At 45.6% G+C, this 19,645-nt stretch overlaps 1 protein-coding gene across 6 annotated transcripts in view; it reads right to left on the reverse strand.

The window, feature by feature from the left end:
• Positions 1 to 5,068: 5,068 nt before the first annotated feature.
• The window catches only part of GPSM2 (G protein signaling modulator 2), an 822,550-nt gene continuing 807,973 nt past the window's right edge, over positions 5,069 to 19,645 (reverse strand). For 5 of the 6 annotated variants that reach the window (XM_069641857.1, XM_069641854.1, XM_069641856.1 and 2 more), the window contains one exon: positions 5,069 to 10,679. In XM_069641857.1, coding sequence (XP_069497958.1) covers positions 10,512 to 10,679 — 168 coding nt within the window. In that variant the 3' untranslated portion in view covers positions 5,069 to 10,511. The remainder of the gene's footprint in view (positions 10,680 to 19,645) is intronic. The other variant, XM_069641859.1, reaches the window with a different exon arrangement.

The following is a 19,645-nucleotide window of genomic DNA, read 5'->3' on the forward strand; positions in this document are numbered from 1 at the left end:
TGCCAAGTCACTAATTCCGATCATTAAGAAGCCAAACCTGGATCCCACGGACACTTGTAATCTTAGGCCCATTACAAACAGACAATTTCTAATGAAGATACTTGACAAGGCAGCCACGGACTAACTACAAGCCTTCACAGAATCAAACATAAACCTCTACAGCCGACAATCAGGCTTCCGACCCTCATTTAGCACAGAGACGGTACTGGTGGACCTCCAATCCCACCTGCTAACATTTCTGGAGAAAGGGAAGAACGGGATGCTAATTCTATTAGATTTGTCGGCAGCATTCGATCTCATGGACCACGAGCATCTACTCCAGCGCCTACGACATCAGGGTGCCTGCTCCACAGCTGCAGCGAGCTGGATTCAGTATTTCCTGTCTAAACGCAAATCCAGGATCCACTGCGGCACAGCCATCTCCCCTACATCCAACAGTGTGTGGAATTCCTGAGGGGGCGTCCATCTCCCCCCTCCTCTTCAACCGGTACATTAGATCTCCATGTACCCTCCTCGAAGAGATTGGCGTGTTTTTTTACCAACTACGTCGATGACACAGCTGGTCATCGAGCTGTCCGGGGACCACGCCATTGACTCAGGAATCCTAGATAACCTATATAATGCCATTGAGAGATGGTGTGCCACTAACTGGCTCTGTCTCAACGGAAACAAAACGGAGCTTATGGCTTTTGGTTCTCCACAGGCCCTTTCCGAACCTGACCCCTCATATGATCACTCAGTGATTCAAGGCAACAGCATTAAGACACACTCAAAGGTTAAAACCCTTGGGGTTTTCTTGGAGGCATTGCTAAACTCTTACTCCCAAGTGCAATATCTCCATAGGACGTGCAATTACCACCTAAGACTTCTGAGATCCATTTGGCCCTTAAAGAGAATACGGTTACTGCAGCACGAGCTACAATGCAGTCCAGGCTACACTATTGTAACGTACTACTAGGAGGAGCCTCAAAACCCAACATTAGGGCCATTCAGGTCATCCAAAACAATGCGGTTCGCATTGCATTGAAAATTCCTAGGAAATCCCATATTTCTAACTTCAGGAGAAACCTACATTAGCTCCCGGTGCAGGAACGCATCCACTTTAAAATCAGTATGCTAATACACCATTCAATATTTGGCAAAGCCCATGACTACATCAAAGCCCGGATCCCCATCTACCAACCCAAGAGGACATTGCGTTCCTCCAGCTGCAAAGAGTGAGGTACTCAAGATCTAGAGGTCTGGGCAGATCTTTTCAGCCATCACTTCCTCCTTTTGGAATACACTTCCAGTGAACATCCGAGCTATGGATAATCTACGGTTATCTTTTTGGATAATTTTTCCCTCTCGGTTGTCTGTCCCTAAAACCACACTGTGGTTTCACTTAATCTAAATCTATTGTCCCGTCCTACTTGTTCGTCTTGTTGTGTTTTTGTGGGGCCCTGATGCCTGTGAGCTTTCGGTGCGGTATAAGCAAATAAAGACATTACCCAAGCTCCCACCACAGCTTCTGGTTAGCCGCAGCCAAGAAGGAATCAGCATTGGCTTGCCGCAGATGCAGTCCTGAGATGGAATAACAGCACTATCCTAAAGACTCTAGGACCTTGTCCTCCTTGGAGAGACAACTGGAGGTGGCTCCCATAGAGGAAGACTATTGTTTAGAATACAAGGAGGCCACAGCCACCACCAACAAATGCGGCTGCGGGTAGGAGGCCAGGTGGATTGGCTCCTCGTCCATCAGCCTGAACCTGCTGTCCAGTTTCTTATTCATCTGGGCGTTGGCCCTGGGCTTCTCCCAGACCTTTCGCACCACCTGCAGGACATCCTTCTGGAGAGGGATGCCAGGCCGGTTCGTGGTGCGCTTACCTCTGCTAGCACTCCCGACTCCCGAGGGGCTTTCCTCAGGCAGAGGGACCCCCAAAAACTCTGCCAGGCCCTGAAGGCGATCATGAAAGGCCTTAATGGAAGCTGTTGGCTCATCGTCCTGGGCATCATTGACCTCATTGTCCCCCCTTTTTCCGTGACTGAGAATCCAGGCCCTGGGACACAGGTGCTGACGGAGTGCCCCCCTCCCCAAGTCCGGTAGGGCCCGGACTGGAGGAGGGACCGGCAAGGCGCCACCTGCAGGATGACCTCCTTCACTATATCCTTCAGGAGTCCCTTCATCTGAGGGGAACACATGAGGAAAAGGAAGCGTTCAAAGACGCGGTCCTCACTAGCTGATGGGTCCCTGGGGGGCCGGCCCTCTGAGGCGCTGGGCCTCCACTCCTGGTCAAAGCACTGGGGTATGTAGCGTAAGGCTGCGACGGATAGATGTATCCCCTGAGAAAACCAGAAACATGCCCCCTACAATCCGCTGCCGCTTCCAGAGGGAAGGGAACCGGGATCGTCTTGCAAAGCCCATTCGATGGGCGAGAGCACGGGTGGGCCCCGAGTTGGATCCAAGATGGCCACTGGTTTGGCAGTACCTGCCACGTGCCTCTCTGCCATTTTGAAGCCTTGCGCCACACACTGGGAGGGAGGACGCGCAGGCTCTGAGCTAGGAGAGGCTGCAGACATGAGAGGATAGATTTCAGCCCCAGGGCCAGTAGTCATGCTAGACTGTGTTGAGGCCAAACTCTTGGAAGTGGCACTCGTCGATTCCTTACCCGCTGGGGTCAAAGAAGAGGGTGAACTTGATCGACCATCCGAGGACAGCCGGTAGAGCCCATGGGCCCCTCAGCTTGGGAGCCGGTAGCCATGATGGCCTCCGGTCTGTTCCCAGAAACGCCCGGAAGAGCCTGCCGGCATCTCAGCTAGAGAGCCGCCAGCCTTACATGCCTCCGGCCTGCCAGAACCTGAATGTAAGGAACCCTTGTCGGATCGGAGTTGCCGCGCTGTGGAGCTATGCTGAACAGAGGGCCTACCATGTCATGGCGAAAGATTCTGGACTGGAGACAAATTCCTTAAGGGGGGACAGAGGAGAAGTGTGAAAGTTCTCTCTCCACCACACCAAGCGACTCTTCAATGCCCTGTGACCGAAAGCGCTGCAAGCCGAACATGCGTCCCAGTGGTGGTTGCGCCCCAAACACTCAAGGCAGAGTGCATGGGGGTCTGAGGCCGGGTCCGAGTGGTCGCATGAGGCACATCTTGTGAAACATCCTGCTGCCGACATGCGTCAGGGGAGGCAAGGCACCGAAGGGAAGTCAAATAAGATTGAAAAAACTAAACGGGAAGCAAGCAGAAAGGTGAAAAAGTCTCTGCGCTGGCTGCCAGGTCCGAACACCTTCCATGCGGAAAAAGGGACTGAGGTGAGGTGCCGGAGCATCAATGGGACGTTCCCACGACCGAGGCTGCGCCCCTGCATGCTATACTAAATGTAAAGGGGAAGCTCTGTTTTTTTCACTGCCAAAGGTTCCGGTATGGTCCTCATGTTGGGGGGACACCCACAAGGATGGAGGAAAGGGGACGGGACGTATGAGTATGAGTAAAAGTAACGACACAAACATGATTCCCATGGTCATAGCAAAAAGAATAAATGAGGGAAAAAGGCTCTTCTCATTCAGAAGAACAGAGAAACATTTCCAGAAATACAGCAAAAAGTGCTGGGGGTCTCAAAGGTAGATGGGATTTGACAAAAATATGAAAACATCTTCCCTAACAGAGCTGCACTGTTCCTCCTGGTGGCAGAACGGTTTTCAAATAACAGCTGTGCTGTGAATACAATATCATAGACGAGGAATCTATGGAAGGAAGGAATCCATTAGACATTTAAGAGTTTACTCTTTCTAACTATTCAAGCACCTTAATCATTTTGCAAAATTTAGTTTTCTAGACTTTCGTTTTGAAGTCAGTGAGACATCTACTGACGTCCCCCAGCAACTGTAACTCAATTAGGGTGTTCTGCCCTTGGTAGCTCATACGGCTACCAAGAAAGCGGCGCTCATTGATCTAAGTGAGAAGGTGTGATGGGGAGCAGCTACAGGTTTTATTTGTAGCCTTTTAATGCCTTGGTAGCCAAATGCTTTATAGCCATTTAGCTATGGGGCCCTAAAGTACTTACCATCTGTATATATTTCTCAACAACTAATATAAAAAATATTAGTATTTATTAAATGTACTGCGTGGACCTACCTTCCTGTGCTGGTCTGCAACTATCTGTAATGTATCGGTTCTCTTCCCTTCTACGAAGGAAGCCAGCCTTCTCAGTCATATTACCATTGTGAGAGTCTGGAATAACTTTGTGGTAAACGCTGTTCACTAACACAGGATTGTCTTCTTGAACCCCTCATCGGAGGACGTTTGAAAAACCTCCCTAAAAAGGATACATGTGCAACTAGAAAAGGAGTATTGATCAATACTGACAGAGTAGTTTCCTTGGTTGGTCATGACTATAAGGTGACAGAGCCGGGCTCTTCAAATATGCCTCCAGCCGCGCACTCCTGCAAGTGGGAATATAGGAAAGGGGTGTGCACATCATATGAGCATGGCAGCCTGTAGGGGTCATCAGCTCAGGCCAGTATCTTCTGTTCATCTACAAGCAGCATGTTGCCTGACTTGGAGCAATTGTCCAGCTGTTGCCTGGCCTTTAGACCTCGTTTAATGACCAATACACCCGAGGTTTTTGTCTCCCTATGCCAGAGAACATCTGCAAGCTGTACTGTCTATTTGTAGTTGCAATCACACTTTCATCGTAGTCCTCGTTTGTTACTCATACACATTTATACATTTCAAGCAGATTCAAAAATGTTGAACATATGTAGGGAGGTAATAGAACTTAGGTATAATAAGAAGTTAGAATGGGGATCATGGTTTGTAGTGGTGACAAAACTAAAATACCTTTAAGATATGGAGGAGTTGTTTCCACAAAATCAATACAGGGGAAACGCCTAATTGCGACCTGTTGTAATATTACTATATTCAATATTTAGGGCATATTGTCCATTAGCTGTGCAGGTGTGAATTAACACATTTCCGAAGTGATCATGTATGGTGATGGCCCATCTGTACAGGTAGCATGGTTCAGGAAATAAGATAAGGTTAGTGGCAAATATGGCAAACCTTTGAAGAAACCACACGTAGCAAAATAACGAGTTCTGACAAGAGGTTTAATCCTCAGTTTTCCAATAAAGTTCATAATGCAAATTCAGGTATTTTGATGAAAATCAAACTTTGAAATACACAATTTTAAACACAATTTCTTAGCATTTACTAAAACTCATTACAAAAATAAAACCCTAACTATACTAATAGTTCAGTACCATTCAACACTGCAAATCATTGCAATAAACTCTGCAGAAGTGGCATTAACCGAACCTACAGGTGTAACACTTTAGAAAAGTATGGCTTACTGCATCTATGTTTCCACTTGTAAATATATTTCCAGTAAGTGCCTTAAAGAACACCATCAGCCACTATCAAAAAGGTTTAATTTAAATAAAAATCAAATAAAAAAAGGGCACTATCCTTTTCTTCTCAATCAGTTAATGAAAGAACCTGACTATGTGATCCCTAAGCCCTGCAAGTAATGTAAGGTAATCATATTTTGAATCCTCACACCAAGCTGGGAATAATTGGTAAACAGTTATGTGAAAACAATTACGTATCATTTATCGCAGAAGACCTGTAGGAGCAGCGTTCAACCAATCAAGTTTACCATCATTTATAATCAAATGTAGAATATTTGACCAGTCAGCTTTTAACAGACGGAGACTAGGAGACTGGCCTAGTCAGCACAGACAGGGGATCTAGATTGTTCCCAATATCCCATATCCTTTTGCATTGATACATCTTGGTGGCAATAGCTAAAAACAAAAACAGTGGATAAACAAATTAACAGGGGTGTAGAGTGGAAACGCATTACATAGGCATGTGGATCATTGCCAAAACTAAGTGACTAACTCCATTCCATCACCCTATGATATATTTAAGTTTTTACCCTTGGAAGAATGATACCCTAGAGGCATGGTCGAGGTTGTGGAGCTGCAGAGAACAGCTATAAAATATCCCAAACTCAAAATTAGCTCCCACTATCAATATCGTAGAATTCTTTCTCAGAAAAGCAGCAGTATTCACTTTTGAACTGGTGGAATTAACTTTGTTCCCATCAGGGATGAGCTCACTTCTCTTCACAGATAGTATGACAAAGCATTTGGCAATGCAGTTTTAGGTGGAGTGCTCTGTGACAATTTAATCAATGGAATTTACGTCAAATATCTCTTTTTATGCTGCAAGGCTCAATTCTCAGTAACCAGAGCTGAAACTAAACCGAAAGGAAAACATTTGCGTGGGGAATGTTCTTTTATACAGTAGATACAATCTTCCTTGAACAGATTCCATATTAGCTGCAACAGCTACAAGCAAAGACAAGCTTTGGAAATCTTGAAACAGCCACCCCAGGGTGCCAAAGTGGCTCCAACCAAACTATAACAGTACACAGGCACTGCAACATTTTTCTGGATATAAATATATGAATCAGACTATGCTCCCCTTACTTCAGTCGCTGCCGCAATTATCCCTGCTCCACAAAAGTAAAAGGAACATTAGAACTGCCATGATCGTGCGACAAAATTATTGAAAGTAATCACAGTAACCCACTCAGTGAAGCAGGCATAAGGGTAGATGAGGAAGACTAGACAATAGGATACTATTAAAGAAGGTGAATAACATATTCACCTAATGATATCTTCTTTACTGAGATTTCTCATCTTTTGCGCATCTCCTAAAGCAATTACTCTGCAGGAAAGTGGCCAGAGTCCAAGATCACAAGGAACCAATAGCCCTTGAAAGTAGCCTCCATACTTCTGGTAGAATTACCTTGGCTTATTGTCAGGGACCAGCTCTCTTGCCTGCTCATAATAGGTCTTCGTAGACATGACAAGGGATGAGCATTAAGTTCATCAACTATTTTGGGTCCAGACGCTGAAGCCTCATCTCAGTCTTGTAAGGCTGCGGAGCAGGAATGAAAACCATAAGATTGATAAGTTAGAAAAATCGAACTGACATTCCATGCAAAGACCCCTATGGCTTATTGAACCAGGAAAATGACAGCAGACAGAAAACTAGCCTTCATGAACAGCAGCCTAAGCTAACAAGTATTTATAGGATGTAAAAGCTAACTCCACCAAAACCAGAACTTATATTAAGTCCCGGGACAAAGTCATAAAAAGGGTTCAACGGAAAGGATTCAACAAGACCTATCTGAAACTGCAAGACCGTAGGAATGCACAATATAAAGTGTCTGCTTAAATGTTCTCTAAAGAGAAGTTACTTCCTGTGAACATTAAGCCCGCTGAGGGCCCTGACAGTAGGGACACTAAAATAGCTGCCATGTGACATAGTGGGTCACACCAGAACCACGCCACCAGCTAAAAAACTCTTTCCTTATGTTAGTCCAAAACCCATAACGGAGAGCATACGGGGTATCAATATAGCATCTTTAGAGATTTCAGTCCAAATACCTCAATCTCTCAAAGGCCAGGTATGAAGTTTTAAGCCGACTATTCCGATGGAAATATCCTTCTTCGCATTTGCAACAGAAGATGCCTCCACAAAGTGAGGTCCATGATCCAGAGGTTCTGGTTACTATGTTCTCCTAGTTCTGCTTGCAACAGAGGATTATGCATGCCTTCACAACTTTGGCATAACGAAACACCACAAGTAATAGCTCTTTCACAGGCTCGAACTGCAATTCTTTCCATGGAAACTTTGAGCATGTGCACTGCATCCTCCACAGCCAGAATCTTATATTGATAAGAGGGGGAGTCGTAGAAGGCAGATGCTCTACTTCTTCTACAATCCTGGCTAGCTTAAGTAACAGGGCCCCATATACATTTCAAGGGTGGGAGTTCAGCTACAGCCTAAGAATAAAGCCCATCCAACTTTTTGCATGCTACAGCAGAAACAATCCCCCTCTTCTGTGATATCTACTCATTACAGTGAGAGTTGAATATATAATACTATCGTGAAAGTCTAAGTCCTAATGTGAATCACCATCAGAAATGACAACCATGTTGCCAACCCTTTTAGTCGCTTATGTATCTTCTCTCTGAGTATTACACCACTTTCTACACCACTTTCCCCTTCGCATCTCTTTACAAGGCAAAGGAAACATTCTCTGCTAAAAAAAGTTTAGAATAGTAAGTCTGCAGGACAAGCTGTTGATGTCCAGCACGTTTTGAAGACTCATCCAAGTTGTTGAGAGAGTGGAAGCCATTATGAACATCGGCATACGTGCAGATAAAGATGGAGATTTTGCGAGCAAAGGCAGTGCAAGTGTAATACATACAAAAACTATACTAAACTAAAGGATGGTCCCATGTCTGAAGGATCTTTCAGAGTGCCTCTACGTTTCAACTTCTTGTGGCAATGGTTATAGTCGCAAGAGGGCGACAGCCTTTCAAGGAATCAGCTCAGACCCGAATGATCGGGACAATTGTGACGGATTTCAAGGTGTCAGAACCATGTGAGAATCATGGGTCAAAAAAACCTCATTAGGTGGAAATGAAGGTTAGGATGTAGGCATTTCAACAGAACTACATGAAGCATCACATTAGATCCCTCTGAAATCTGTTAAGTTATGGAACCAAATTGATCCTGAAGTAGTTCCATAGCAAGCTGAATGCCACAAACTATGTGTTGTGGTACAGTAAGGTGACTGGATTTTGGGGGATCAATAACATAAAAGACTGAGTAATTTGATCACTGAAGAAACTATTGGTACCACTGTGACCTCAAATCTACACACCCACTGAAGGATAAGAGTCTTAACCTCTAGCCGTGAACACAGCTATAGGTTCTCGATGATGGCATCCCTCCAAGTACAGGTTCCTCTTACTTCTATCACAATTGTAGCAATTCTAGATTAAAGTCCTAAGTGATTGTTTTATTTGCCAATGGAGCACCAGAGATTGTCTTTACCAAAGGTAACTTGGCACAAACATAGCACACAGCTAACGGGAACACACTGAATGGCTATTTCGGAAGTAATTGCTGCACACACGATTAGTCAGCTAGTCCACTGGAAGAGGTGTCAGCAGAGCAAATATGGAGTGAAGCTATAAGATATGCAATACGAACAGAAGACAAAGTTAGAAACAAAGGGTAGCTGCATCATAAAGTAACATTTCCGTCAGACTGAAGGGTCAGCCTGAGCTTGAACAAGGAGAACATAAAATCCACAAAAAGGGAGGCCTGCGGAGATTGGGCGAAAGCATGCTGCGAACTGATAAGTTCCTCAATTGAGCCAGAAATTAAAGAACTCTGATACTGTGGAGGAAAGGTACAAGAGGGGCCCAGGAATAATAGTTCAAACACGTGTATATGTAGGGTAATGGTACTAACTGATTGTTTGGACAGCTTTAAGAATCTTTTATTGTTCCTGTCAGTCGAAGAAAGGCTTAAGATGAGAGTATGACTGGATTTAAAAAACCTGAAGTACTCTTACGTCTAGTCCAGAGATAGAAAATGACCTGCTGTAAATATCAAAGCGGACTGATTGCGAAGAGTAGTACAAGGACATGAACAGAAAATACATTCACTCTGCTGGTCTATAGATTTGGTGGTCTGGTACTACAAATACATTTAAGGAGAATACTTTCATTTGCCAGACTCCCTCACATTTTGAGAAGTGGAAAAGATTTGTATAACATTCTATTGAGAAGTTGATCTAAATTTAGGGCATATAAAACTGTAAAGGGGTAGAAATTGCATAGTCGCACATATACAGTGTAATTTTCAACAGTTCCTACAGAATACATAACTCAGTAATCCTGCTCTTATCGATAATCAGAGTACAGGGGTAGTTATTGTTGCTTCTTTTACTATTTTAGGCATAACATGCAAATTAAATGAATGCACAGAGGTAACCTAGCTAGGCAACCAATGAGACTATGCAAGCCCAAACCAGTAAAATAAGTAACAGGAACCCCCCTGTGATCCAGTTTTTCCTATTTATTACACTGGTTGCTAAAGCCACACTGATGTCAAATCTAGAGCCTGCTAGAAGTGACATATTAAACAAAACAAAATTGGGATGTCAGCAGGCTTCATAGCCATTTTCACAACATACAATGTACTTTAACTTCAACTGCAGGAATTTATAAAAACTAAACAAAAAGACAGTACAGAAAGTGTTTCTTTACATTTAAAAAACAAAATGCTCCTGGGGTATGAAATACAGACCACATTCAAACCGCACACACAGTCAGCAAATGGCAGAATATGTTTGATAGTACCAACAAACCAAGTGTACATTAGTGTTAATTCATTATATCTTAAAAAACCACAACATTGATATTTACATAATGATAAAAACATGTTCATTTTGTGAGAAATTGCCTTCGAAGTGGTACAGTTTTTTTCACAATTAAAAGGCATAATATATGTTTTCCCTGGAGTACACCGCCAGCCAAAATTCTGGTTTCTTCAAGAAGTTGAACGGGAAATTACAGTACAATCGGATCCCTGATTTTTGTGTTGCCAATGTCCAGAATAGGCAATGATTTTCATTGTCCTTTCCTTTTGAGACTCCATTAGCTTGAATTTGGTCTCTTCATATTTGATGGCAAAGTGACCCGTTGTTCATCCAGTCTCTTTGCTTGAGACCGTAAAATAAGGCTAAAGAAATCCTCATCTGGCACAGTCGGTCCTTTTGTTGCAGGTAGCGGTGGAGCACATCTTTGATCATCTAATCTGGAACCCTGAAAATATACATAGAAGAAAATGAGTAATGAACGCATACTGCAGAAAAATGCGTCTCTCCTCCATAAACCATGTGAGAAAACAGTAGTAGTGAAATGTACATTGCAATGATAGATTGCAGGCTTCATACAGTTTACAATGACATCTCTGTCGCATGACAGGCCTTTTGTTTGGTTTGAGGTAGGGAAATACCTCCTAAAATGGGCATGAGTCCTGTGTGTCTCATTCCTAGCTCATCACAACAAGCTGGTGGCAGTAATTATATTTTTACAATGTTTGTGTTTTTTTTCTAGTGTGCACATTCGCGTTTACTGCATATGGCTACTAAATGTGGCTAGTGCCTTAAAATGACCACACCACAAGGTTTTCGATTATTCATTAGCCATATTGTTGTTTGGCCTTCTTCTTGCCTTGCCAGATCAGGAAATCCCATGTAAGTTGATGAACTTACCTCGGAAAGCTGCTGCTTTCACGGGCTAGTGATGCCTTTGTGGGTGCATGGCTCAGGAAGCGATTGGACAACTACTGGCTGTTTCAATGGTGCAGATCCTTACCACTGGTGGGCCTGGATTTGCGTCCAGGATGGATTCTGGATAAAAAGAGGACTCCTGCAGCCATTTCTTCAGATCAGCGTTGGAGCCAAGAATCCTGTGTAGAAGAACAGCCAACTGAAGATCCGAAGAAGACTTCTGAAGAGTCCCAGCATCCCTTCCGGAGTCTGGCCCGGTAAAGCCCTGCTGGACTACCTGATATGCGAAGACCCTGTGTGGTGCTTGAGTGGGTCCCTGGTGAGACTAACCAGTCTTCACGTGTTCGAGGATCCCGCTGTCCTGAGCCTTCGGAAGTGTCCCTGGACCAAACAGTGGACTGGTCAGCTCTCCAGTGGGCTACCTCGCTAGAACTGTTGCCGTTCAGCATTTGCAGCCATAACTTCGGTGGTTGCGAGCTTGTGGTGTAAGTGGACATCCTGCGGTATTTCAGCCTCACATCTTCAAGGGATCCTGATCTGGAAGGTCTTCTTCACCCACTACCGGAAGTACGCCTGCCGGTGTCTGTGTGCGATGGCCATCACTGGAACTTACCTTCCCTCGTCCTGTGAAGTGTCCGGAAGAGGTCTGCATTGGTGCTTTCTGCATTTCTCCATCGGCAAGGGTTGCACTCTGCTCCTGAACCCGATCGGGAGAATCCTTGCACAAGCAGCTTCTGGGCACCTCTCACCGGAACCAATGGTGGAAAACCAACCTCCAGCGATGCCCAGTCGACCCATCCAGTCCTTTGGGAAAATCGGTGCCATGGGGGTAAGTTAACGCAAAGCATTTGTCTCCCCCTGTCCTACATAGGATAACGTTGAGAACAAGTCTCTTTGTGTCCTTCCATTCCACTGCTTTTTGGTCATCGCACCTGAGCAGTGTAACCTGAAGGATAAGAACACATTTTTACTTGCCATTCATTTTGCTGCATCTCTTCTCCTGAACAATCACCAACACAAGTACTTTACCTGCATCAGATACATTCTGGGGAGAAGTTCTGTCACTTTTGGGCACAAGGCCCCACTTTTCTTAGGGATTTGACTTCTGCAGCTAGGGAATCTTCCTTGCGACTTGGTTCCATTTTACTGCATCACTTTACTTACCTATTTTATTTATTAAAGTCACTGAATGCATTTTAAGGACCTATGGTGACTGTATACCTGTGTATTGAGAGTTGTGCGATATCACCAGCTTGTTTCATTTTTTTAGTGTGGGTTTGAGGCATAGATTATAGTATTTTTTAACATTCCTGTCTAAATTGAATGATGTACTTCACTGTGTGGACTCATTGTGGACCCATGACCCCGCTCACACTCTCCCGAGAATAGCCTTGACTGCTCTCCTTGATTGGGTTTTGTTTAACCTCTCAGTTCCCCTGTTGACTAAAACTAGGGCAACCTCCTAAAATCTGTCCACCAGGTCAGATTCTAGAAATCCATCTTAACAGCGATGATTTCCATCAACCAGCAAAGAGGCCACCCTGTTACATGACCTGGGTACTGAAGGCCACAGCACATGTGATAGCCTCCCTGAATCGGAGGAAGATGGCACAAGTGATTCTGATGAATAAAAAAAGGATGTCACCAGACTACACAACCATTTTGGTCCCAAAACCAATATTGTTTTTGAGAGGAACAATTCCTCCAAAGAACCCATGGGCCAAACGCAGTCGTAGATAACTACGTGGCTGCCATAAGGGCCCAGAGTCACTCCTGCAACTTCAGAGACCCTAAATCCGCACTCATTAGGGTCAGAAGTACAAACAACAAAGAATCAGGAATGCCTCTTGCCAATGACCCATCGTAGGAGTAAGTTATGTTCAATGAGCAGTTGGCCAGGTACGCAAAAGGAAATTAAGTTGGACAAAGAGGACTACAATACAGTATGCCCTGTTGAACCCCTACATCTGAGTGGCAACGCCTATCAGTGGCACAGAGACCAAGTACTTCAGGTAAAGTACCCCCAGGCAGCTCAACAATAAGCAATCCTGTTCCGCAAGGCGGTATGCCACAGCTGCAAGAAATGGGGACGTTTTGCCTCACTTTGTAGAGAATTCTCCAATGATAGGGCTGTAAAGTCAGTGGAGGAATCTAAAACGAAGGATGGAAGACATGTATTAGAGTTATCAACCCGTTCACAAACGAGGAGGCCCTAGGGTATATTCAAAATTGGAGACGTGAAATTGGCATGATGAAGCTTCACGGCAGGTCACCTCTGGACCATCATATTCAGACCTACCCACAATCATACTCTTAACAGAGTTTTAGAAAGCCCTTTCCAGACTTTGATCCTGTGCCTACAGTGAAACGGGAATCAACTGGTTAGGATTATTCCAGGCCAACATCTCGTAACAAGGAAGTGCAGCCTGGATTTACGTAGCCATGAAAGACTCCTCCCTTCTAGAAAAGAGTGATCTGTATACACATTGAGGCTTGTGCAGCCAACTTGGTGTCAGTCACAGAGATAAATAATGTCTAGGCACAAGAGTTACCCAGAGGTATTTACTTAAGGCTTGGGGGAATCGAAAGACAACAAACTGCACATCATCCTCAAAGACAATGCCAAGTCTACTGATCCATAAGGTTTTCCCTATTCCGAATTGTATGCAGGATTGCTTACAGCAGGAACTCAATCTTATGCTTCATTGGGGCGTTAGCGAAATTGAGAGCTCAGAGGGGCTTGTCTTGTACTCCTGCCAAATGTCAAACCTTATGTCTACCTAGACTTACAAAAGCTTGATAGTTCAATCTGGGTTGACAGTCACTGCCCAACACTTCTGAGGCACTAGCAACCCTAGGTTCACTAAAGTCTTCAGTTTAATGGATCCATCTTCAGCCTACCATTAAGTGAGACTCGCCAAGGAATGGCAACCCCTTACCTCCTTCATCACTCCCTTAGGAGCATTTATTTTTTGTTGCATACCCTTTAGGTTTGCATCGGCGGCAGCTGGGTTGCATAAAATCATGGAGAAAATAGTCAAGCACTTGGCAAACACTGTCGTATTTCAAGACAATGTGTTAGTGTATGGGAATACCATGGAGTAACACAATAACATAATCAGAAGAGTACTTGACCATTTAAAGGCTGTGGGACCTATTACCCAATGGATTTTGTGTAGACTGGTGGTAGTGATTGATTATTTATTATGCGCTTACACCATACTATATATAAGTGTTTCAAAGCACAACCATGCATGGGAGAGGAAGTTATAGGGAAGACAAACGATCTTACGAGGCATGGTACATTCTGATCATGCAGGTGCACAGAACAGGAAGTGCGTGGAGGAGGGGGGGCAACAGGGACCAAGTGCGCCCAGTCCCGTCAGAACATGGGCTAAGTGCAGAGAGATACCACTCTCATGGGTCGTAACCGAAGTGTAGTAGTGCTGCAGAAAGTGCAAGGCCTGGGGAGCAAGTGCAGGAGACTGCCGAAGAAAGCTTGGGACCTGTGAGGTTCTGAAGATAAACCAGGCAGCCAGTCAGCAAAACTGAGCAGAAGTAGAGGAGAGAGAGAGAGAGCGAAAGACCAGAAAGAGGTGGTTAGCAGGGAAGTGGGAGAGAGAAGCAGGAGGCGAAGAGGAAAGTCTTGATGAGTTTCCAGAATTTACGGATATCCGGCTCAAGACAGAGAAGCAGGGAGGCGGTTCCAGAGGGAGGCACCTGCAGTGGATAAAGATCTCCTCCAAGCCTATGTTTGGAGAAGCAGCTCACTTGCTGAGAGTTGGAGGAAGAAGAGTTGCAGATACACGCCTTGAACACATGTGTATAGGCATGTTATAAATGCCATATCATATCAAAGAGTGGGCCCAGGCCTCAGAAAGCCTTGTGGACAATGCAAAGGGTCTTGAACTTAATCCTTACAGCCATGGAAAGTCAGTGAAATGATTTCAGCGCCAGAGAGATGTGGTCGCTTGTCTTGAAGCCAAGGATAAGTCTTGCGGCTTTGTGCTGGATGAGTTGAAGATGACAGAGGGTAGAAGAGGGCAGGGTGAGAAAGAGGCTGTTGCAGTAGTCCAGCCTATAGAGGACTAGGGCTCTGGAGACGGTGAGCCTCTGGGGGAAGGTGAGAAAAGGTAGAATACCTCTGAGAAGGTACAGTTGGTAGTGGGACTTTTTAGAGATGTCTGTGATGTGAGACGAGAAGGAAAGAGTGGAGTCGAAGATGTCCCCAGATGTTCTGCCTCGTTGGCAGGTGGAGGCGCAGGGCCAAGGGAAGCCAGCTAGAGAGAAAGAGGGAAAGTGGGAGCAGGGGTCCCGATGAGGACAATCCGGTCTTACTGGCATTGAGGCAGAAGGTTGTTTGCAGCACACCACGACTGAATTGCGGACAGTCAGGTAGGAGTGAGGAAGAGGCCAAGGGTAGCCTGAAGGAGAGCTGCGTGTGATCTGCGCAACACTGAAAGTTGGAGGTGAAGGTGGCTTTCATAGGACAAGGGTGGCCATGTACCCATTGAAAAACCAGGGGGATAGATTGGATCCCTGGGGGACACTGTACGTAGAAGAGTGATAGGGGAGAGAAAGGACCCCAATGCCACCTGGAATGGACGTTCAGAGAAAAAGGAGGTTAGCCACGATAGAGGTGGAATGTTTAGGCCACTTACAGTTATGACCCTGCACCAGGTTGTTTGATGGAATTAAGTTAGTACCTGCCTTGAACAATAAGGACCAATTGTGTGGCTTCCTCAGGCTGGTGGAGCATTACCATAACTTTGTAAAAGACTTTACAACTTAGGTGACCCTCCTCAGGTTGCTTCTTAAAAAAGTGTGTGGAGGCGCACTCTCTGTTATATACTTTCTTTTTAGAATATGATCAATTCCTATAGTTCTAAAGTGGATTTTCAAGGTGCTCCCAGCTAGTAGAGTGCTACCCCTACTCTAACAAATGTGAAAAGAAATGGTACAACGAAAACCTCTTTGTACAAACTGAGGCACAGCATAAGGCAAAACAAATTTTGCTCGGGGTTCTTTTACAATTACCAAAAACTTAGTGGTTCATCATTCAATTGATGCATGTTAATTCATATTAAACATCTTTATAGTCGTAAAAAGACATTTATTTTCATGTAATCAATAATGTTTCATAGATCCAAGTTATACATCATAAACAAAAATATTGACTCATATTTTTTGACAATACATATTTCTTTCACGTATTTTACTCGTGTTACAAACTGTTAATTGTTCACGTGATCCAATAATCTTGATAGGTTTCCAAATTTAGTTGCATATCTTCTAAACTACGCGTTTTGGGCAATTAATGCTCCAGGTTTTAAAGAGTATTGGATTCTTTTCTGTAAAACATAAATTGAAATATATTCAAATTATTTGAATTTGTATTCTTTTTTTTTTAAACTAAGAATTACACTTTTACTAGCTCAAAACTAATGAACTAACCTTTAGAATTTGTATCAAGTGAAAAGCTTGCTACCCAGACCGGGTACATTTCCAAAGCTGTAATAATAAAAAATGAAATGTGTGTCACCATTAAGTGATCGTCAGTAAGTGGGATGGTGGTGTGCAGAGGGAACAGTCGCTATGGTAAGCGCTGGATCCCCCTGCTCATCATCTGATTTATACGAGTCTCAAAAGCGATGCATATTTTACAGAAGAACAAGTTACTTTCTTACTTGGTAACGTTCTTTCGATGGGATGGTCCGACGACGTATTCCATATCTATGACATGTAATCACCACAGCTGTGCTGCTTCGGAAACTTTTTTCGGTGTCTGCGTCCTGCGTCGATGCGCCATCGTCGAGGACCTCCTCCGACGTCCGACGATGTGATAAGTAGGACGCACTACGCCCATAGCCTCAGTTGTAGTTTTTTTACCCAGAGCGTGTGACATTAGTCAACTGCCAGTCAGACACAAAGCCTTGCGGAACGTAAGCTGCAATCGCAAAAGAAATTCTGCAGCGGGGAAGGCAGGGCGGGAGCGATATGGAATACGTCGTCGGACCATCCCATCGAAAGAACGTTACCAGGTAAGAAAGTAACTTGTTCTTCGAGGGGATTGGGCCCTCCAACATATTCCATATCTATGACAGACTCCCAAAGCAGTACCAGAGCAAGGAGGAGGGAAAGAATTTAGAATCAAAATTTAGAATAGCCAATCAAATAGCAGAGCAAAGGACCGCCTTTCCAAAGGCCAGATCCTGTCCTCGGATGGAATCGAGGGAATAGTGACGTACAAATGTATGTACTGAAGCCCAGGTGGCTGCATCACAGATGTTGCGAATAGGAACACCCCTCTGCAGGGCAGTAGATGCAGCCATACCCCTGGTAGAATGGGCCCGCAAGCCAGCCGGTGGGTCCTTACCCGATAAGCGGTAACACTCCGAGATGGCCAAAATAATCCAGCGAGACAAAGTCTGTTTCGTCACAGCCTGCCCCAAACGCTTTCCAGCGTAACCAATAAAGAGTTGATCGTCCACTCTGACCCGGGACATGTGTGAAACATAAAAGCTTAAAGCTCTCCTAGGATCAAGCCTATGGAGCCTCTCTACTTCCTTACCAGGATGCGGAGGAGGATAGAATGCCGGAAGAACAACCTTCTGGGCCAAATGAAATTCCGTCACAACCTTCGTAAGAAAAGAAGGACAAACTCTAAGGACAACCCTGTCCTTGTGAAATACAGTGAAGGGTGGCTTAACTGAAAGTGCCTGTAACTCACTCACTCTGCGAGCGGAAGTAACCGCAACTAAAAACACAGTTTTCAGAGTTAACAGCCTCAAAGGGCAAGAATGTAAAGGCTCAAACGGAGCACCCATAAGAAACTTAAGAACAAAGTTTAAATCCCAACCGGGCACCAGGAAAGGTGACGGAGGGAACACAATAGTGAGCCCTTTCAGAAACTGTGAAATTAAAGGGATTTTAAAGTAAGAACACTCTTCAGACGAGCGCTTAAAGATGGACAGCGCCGCCAGGTAACCTTTAATGGAACTCACTTGCAAGCCCCTGTGGGCCAAAGAAAGTAAAAAGGACAGAACCATGGGGATGTCACATGCAAAAGGATCCACATTCTGAACTCTGCACCAGTCGCAGAACTTACGCCAACGGTACAGAGACTTTGTTGCTGGCCTTCGGGCCGAAAGCAACACCTCCATCACGTCTTCAGGGAGGTCCCAATCCTTATACCTCAACCTTTCAGAAGCCAAGCGTGAAGGTTGAGGGATCTGACCTCTGGATGGAGAACCTGACCCCCCTCCCGTGAGAGCAGATCGTCTCGGTAGGGAAGACGACGTGGAGGGCAGATGGACAAGTCGAGAAGGTCCGGGTACCACATCCTCCGAGCCCACGCCGGAGCAATGAGGATCATCCGGGAACCGAACTTCCGTAACCTCCGCAGCACTTGCGGGATGACGGGGACTGGAGGAAACGCGTACAGCAGCGGGAATGACCATTCCACCACGAACACGTCTCCTAAGGCTCCTTTTGGAGGAAATTCCCGCGAGCAAAACCTTTCGCACTTCCGGTTGACACTGGAGACGAAGAGATCCACTTGAGGGGTCCCCCAAAGGGCGAAGATCTCCAGGAGAATCTCCTGAGCCAACTCCCACTCATGAGAGATCGCGCTCTGCCTGCTCAGAGCGTCCGCCGTCACGTTTTCGTCTCCGGCCAGATGAACTGCCGAGATAGAAACTTCCTGCTGGATGGCCCAGAACTCGAGCTGCATCGCCTCCCTGCACAGAGGAAGTGACCCTGCCCCCCCCTTTTGTTGAGGTAGTGCATGGCCACTGTGTTGTCCGTCAGGATCTGGACACTCTTTCCTCGCACAGTCGGCAGAAAAGCCTTCAGGGCTAGCCTGACGGCCCTCAGCTCCAACAGATTGATATGGAGTCTGGACTCCGACGGAGACCAATGACCGCTGACTGTCAGCCCGTTGGCATGAGCTCCCCATCCCGTGAGGGATGCATCCGTCACGATCGTCACCTCCGGCCAGGGAAGCCAAAATGGAGCCCCCTTCAACAAGTTGCCTTCGACGGCCCGCCACAGAAGGTCCCGGGCGACCGAGGGCGGCACCTGAACCGGGTCCAACATCCTGCCGGAGGACTGCGACCATTGCGTCTTGAGTGCCCACTGCAAAGATCTCACCCGCAGGCGAGCCTCTGGCACCAGAAGAATGCAGGATGCCATGAGGCCGAGCAACCTCAAGAACTCGAACGCTGGGAGCGTCTGGGCATGCTGAAACTTGTGCACCATCTGCTGAATGTGAAGAGCCCTCACCTGGGAAGGAAAACACTGCCCCAGGGAAGTGTCAAGCACTGCTCCGATGTACTGGAGCCGCTGTGTTAGCATCAAATGGGACTTCTTTAAATTGAGGGAGAAGCCCAGCCTGTGAAGGGAGTGGCAGGTGACGGACAGATGATCCAGGACTTGCTCGGGAGAGCTCCCCCTGATCAACCAATCGTCCAGGTAGGGGTAGACGTGAATCCCCCC

This window comes from Ambystoma mexicanum, chromosome 1q (assembly GCF_040938575.1).
Source record: "Ambystoma mexicanum isolate Mex_15411 chromosome 1q, UKY_AmexF1_1, whole genome shotgun sequence".
Taxonomy (NCBI): Eukaryota; Metazoa; Chordata; class Amphibia; order Caudata; family Ambystomatidae; genus Ambystoma; species Ambystoma mexicanum.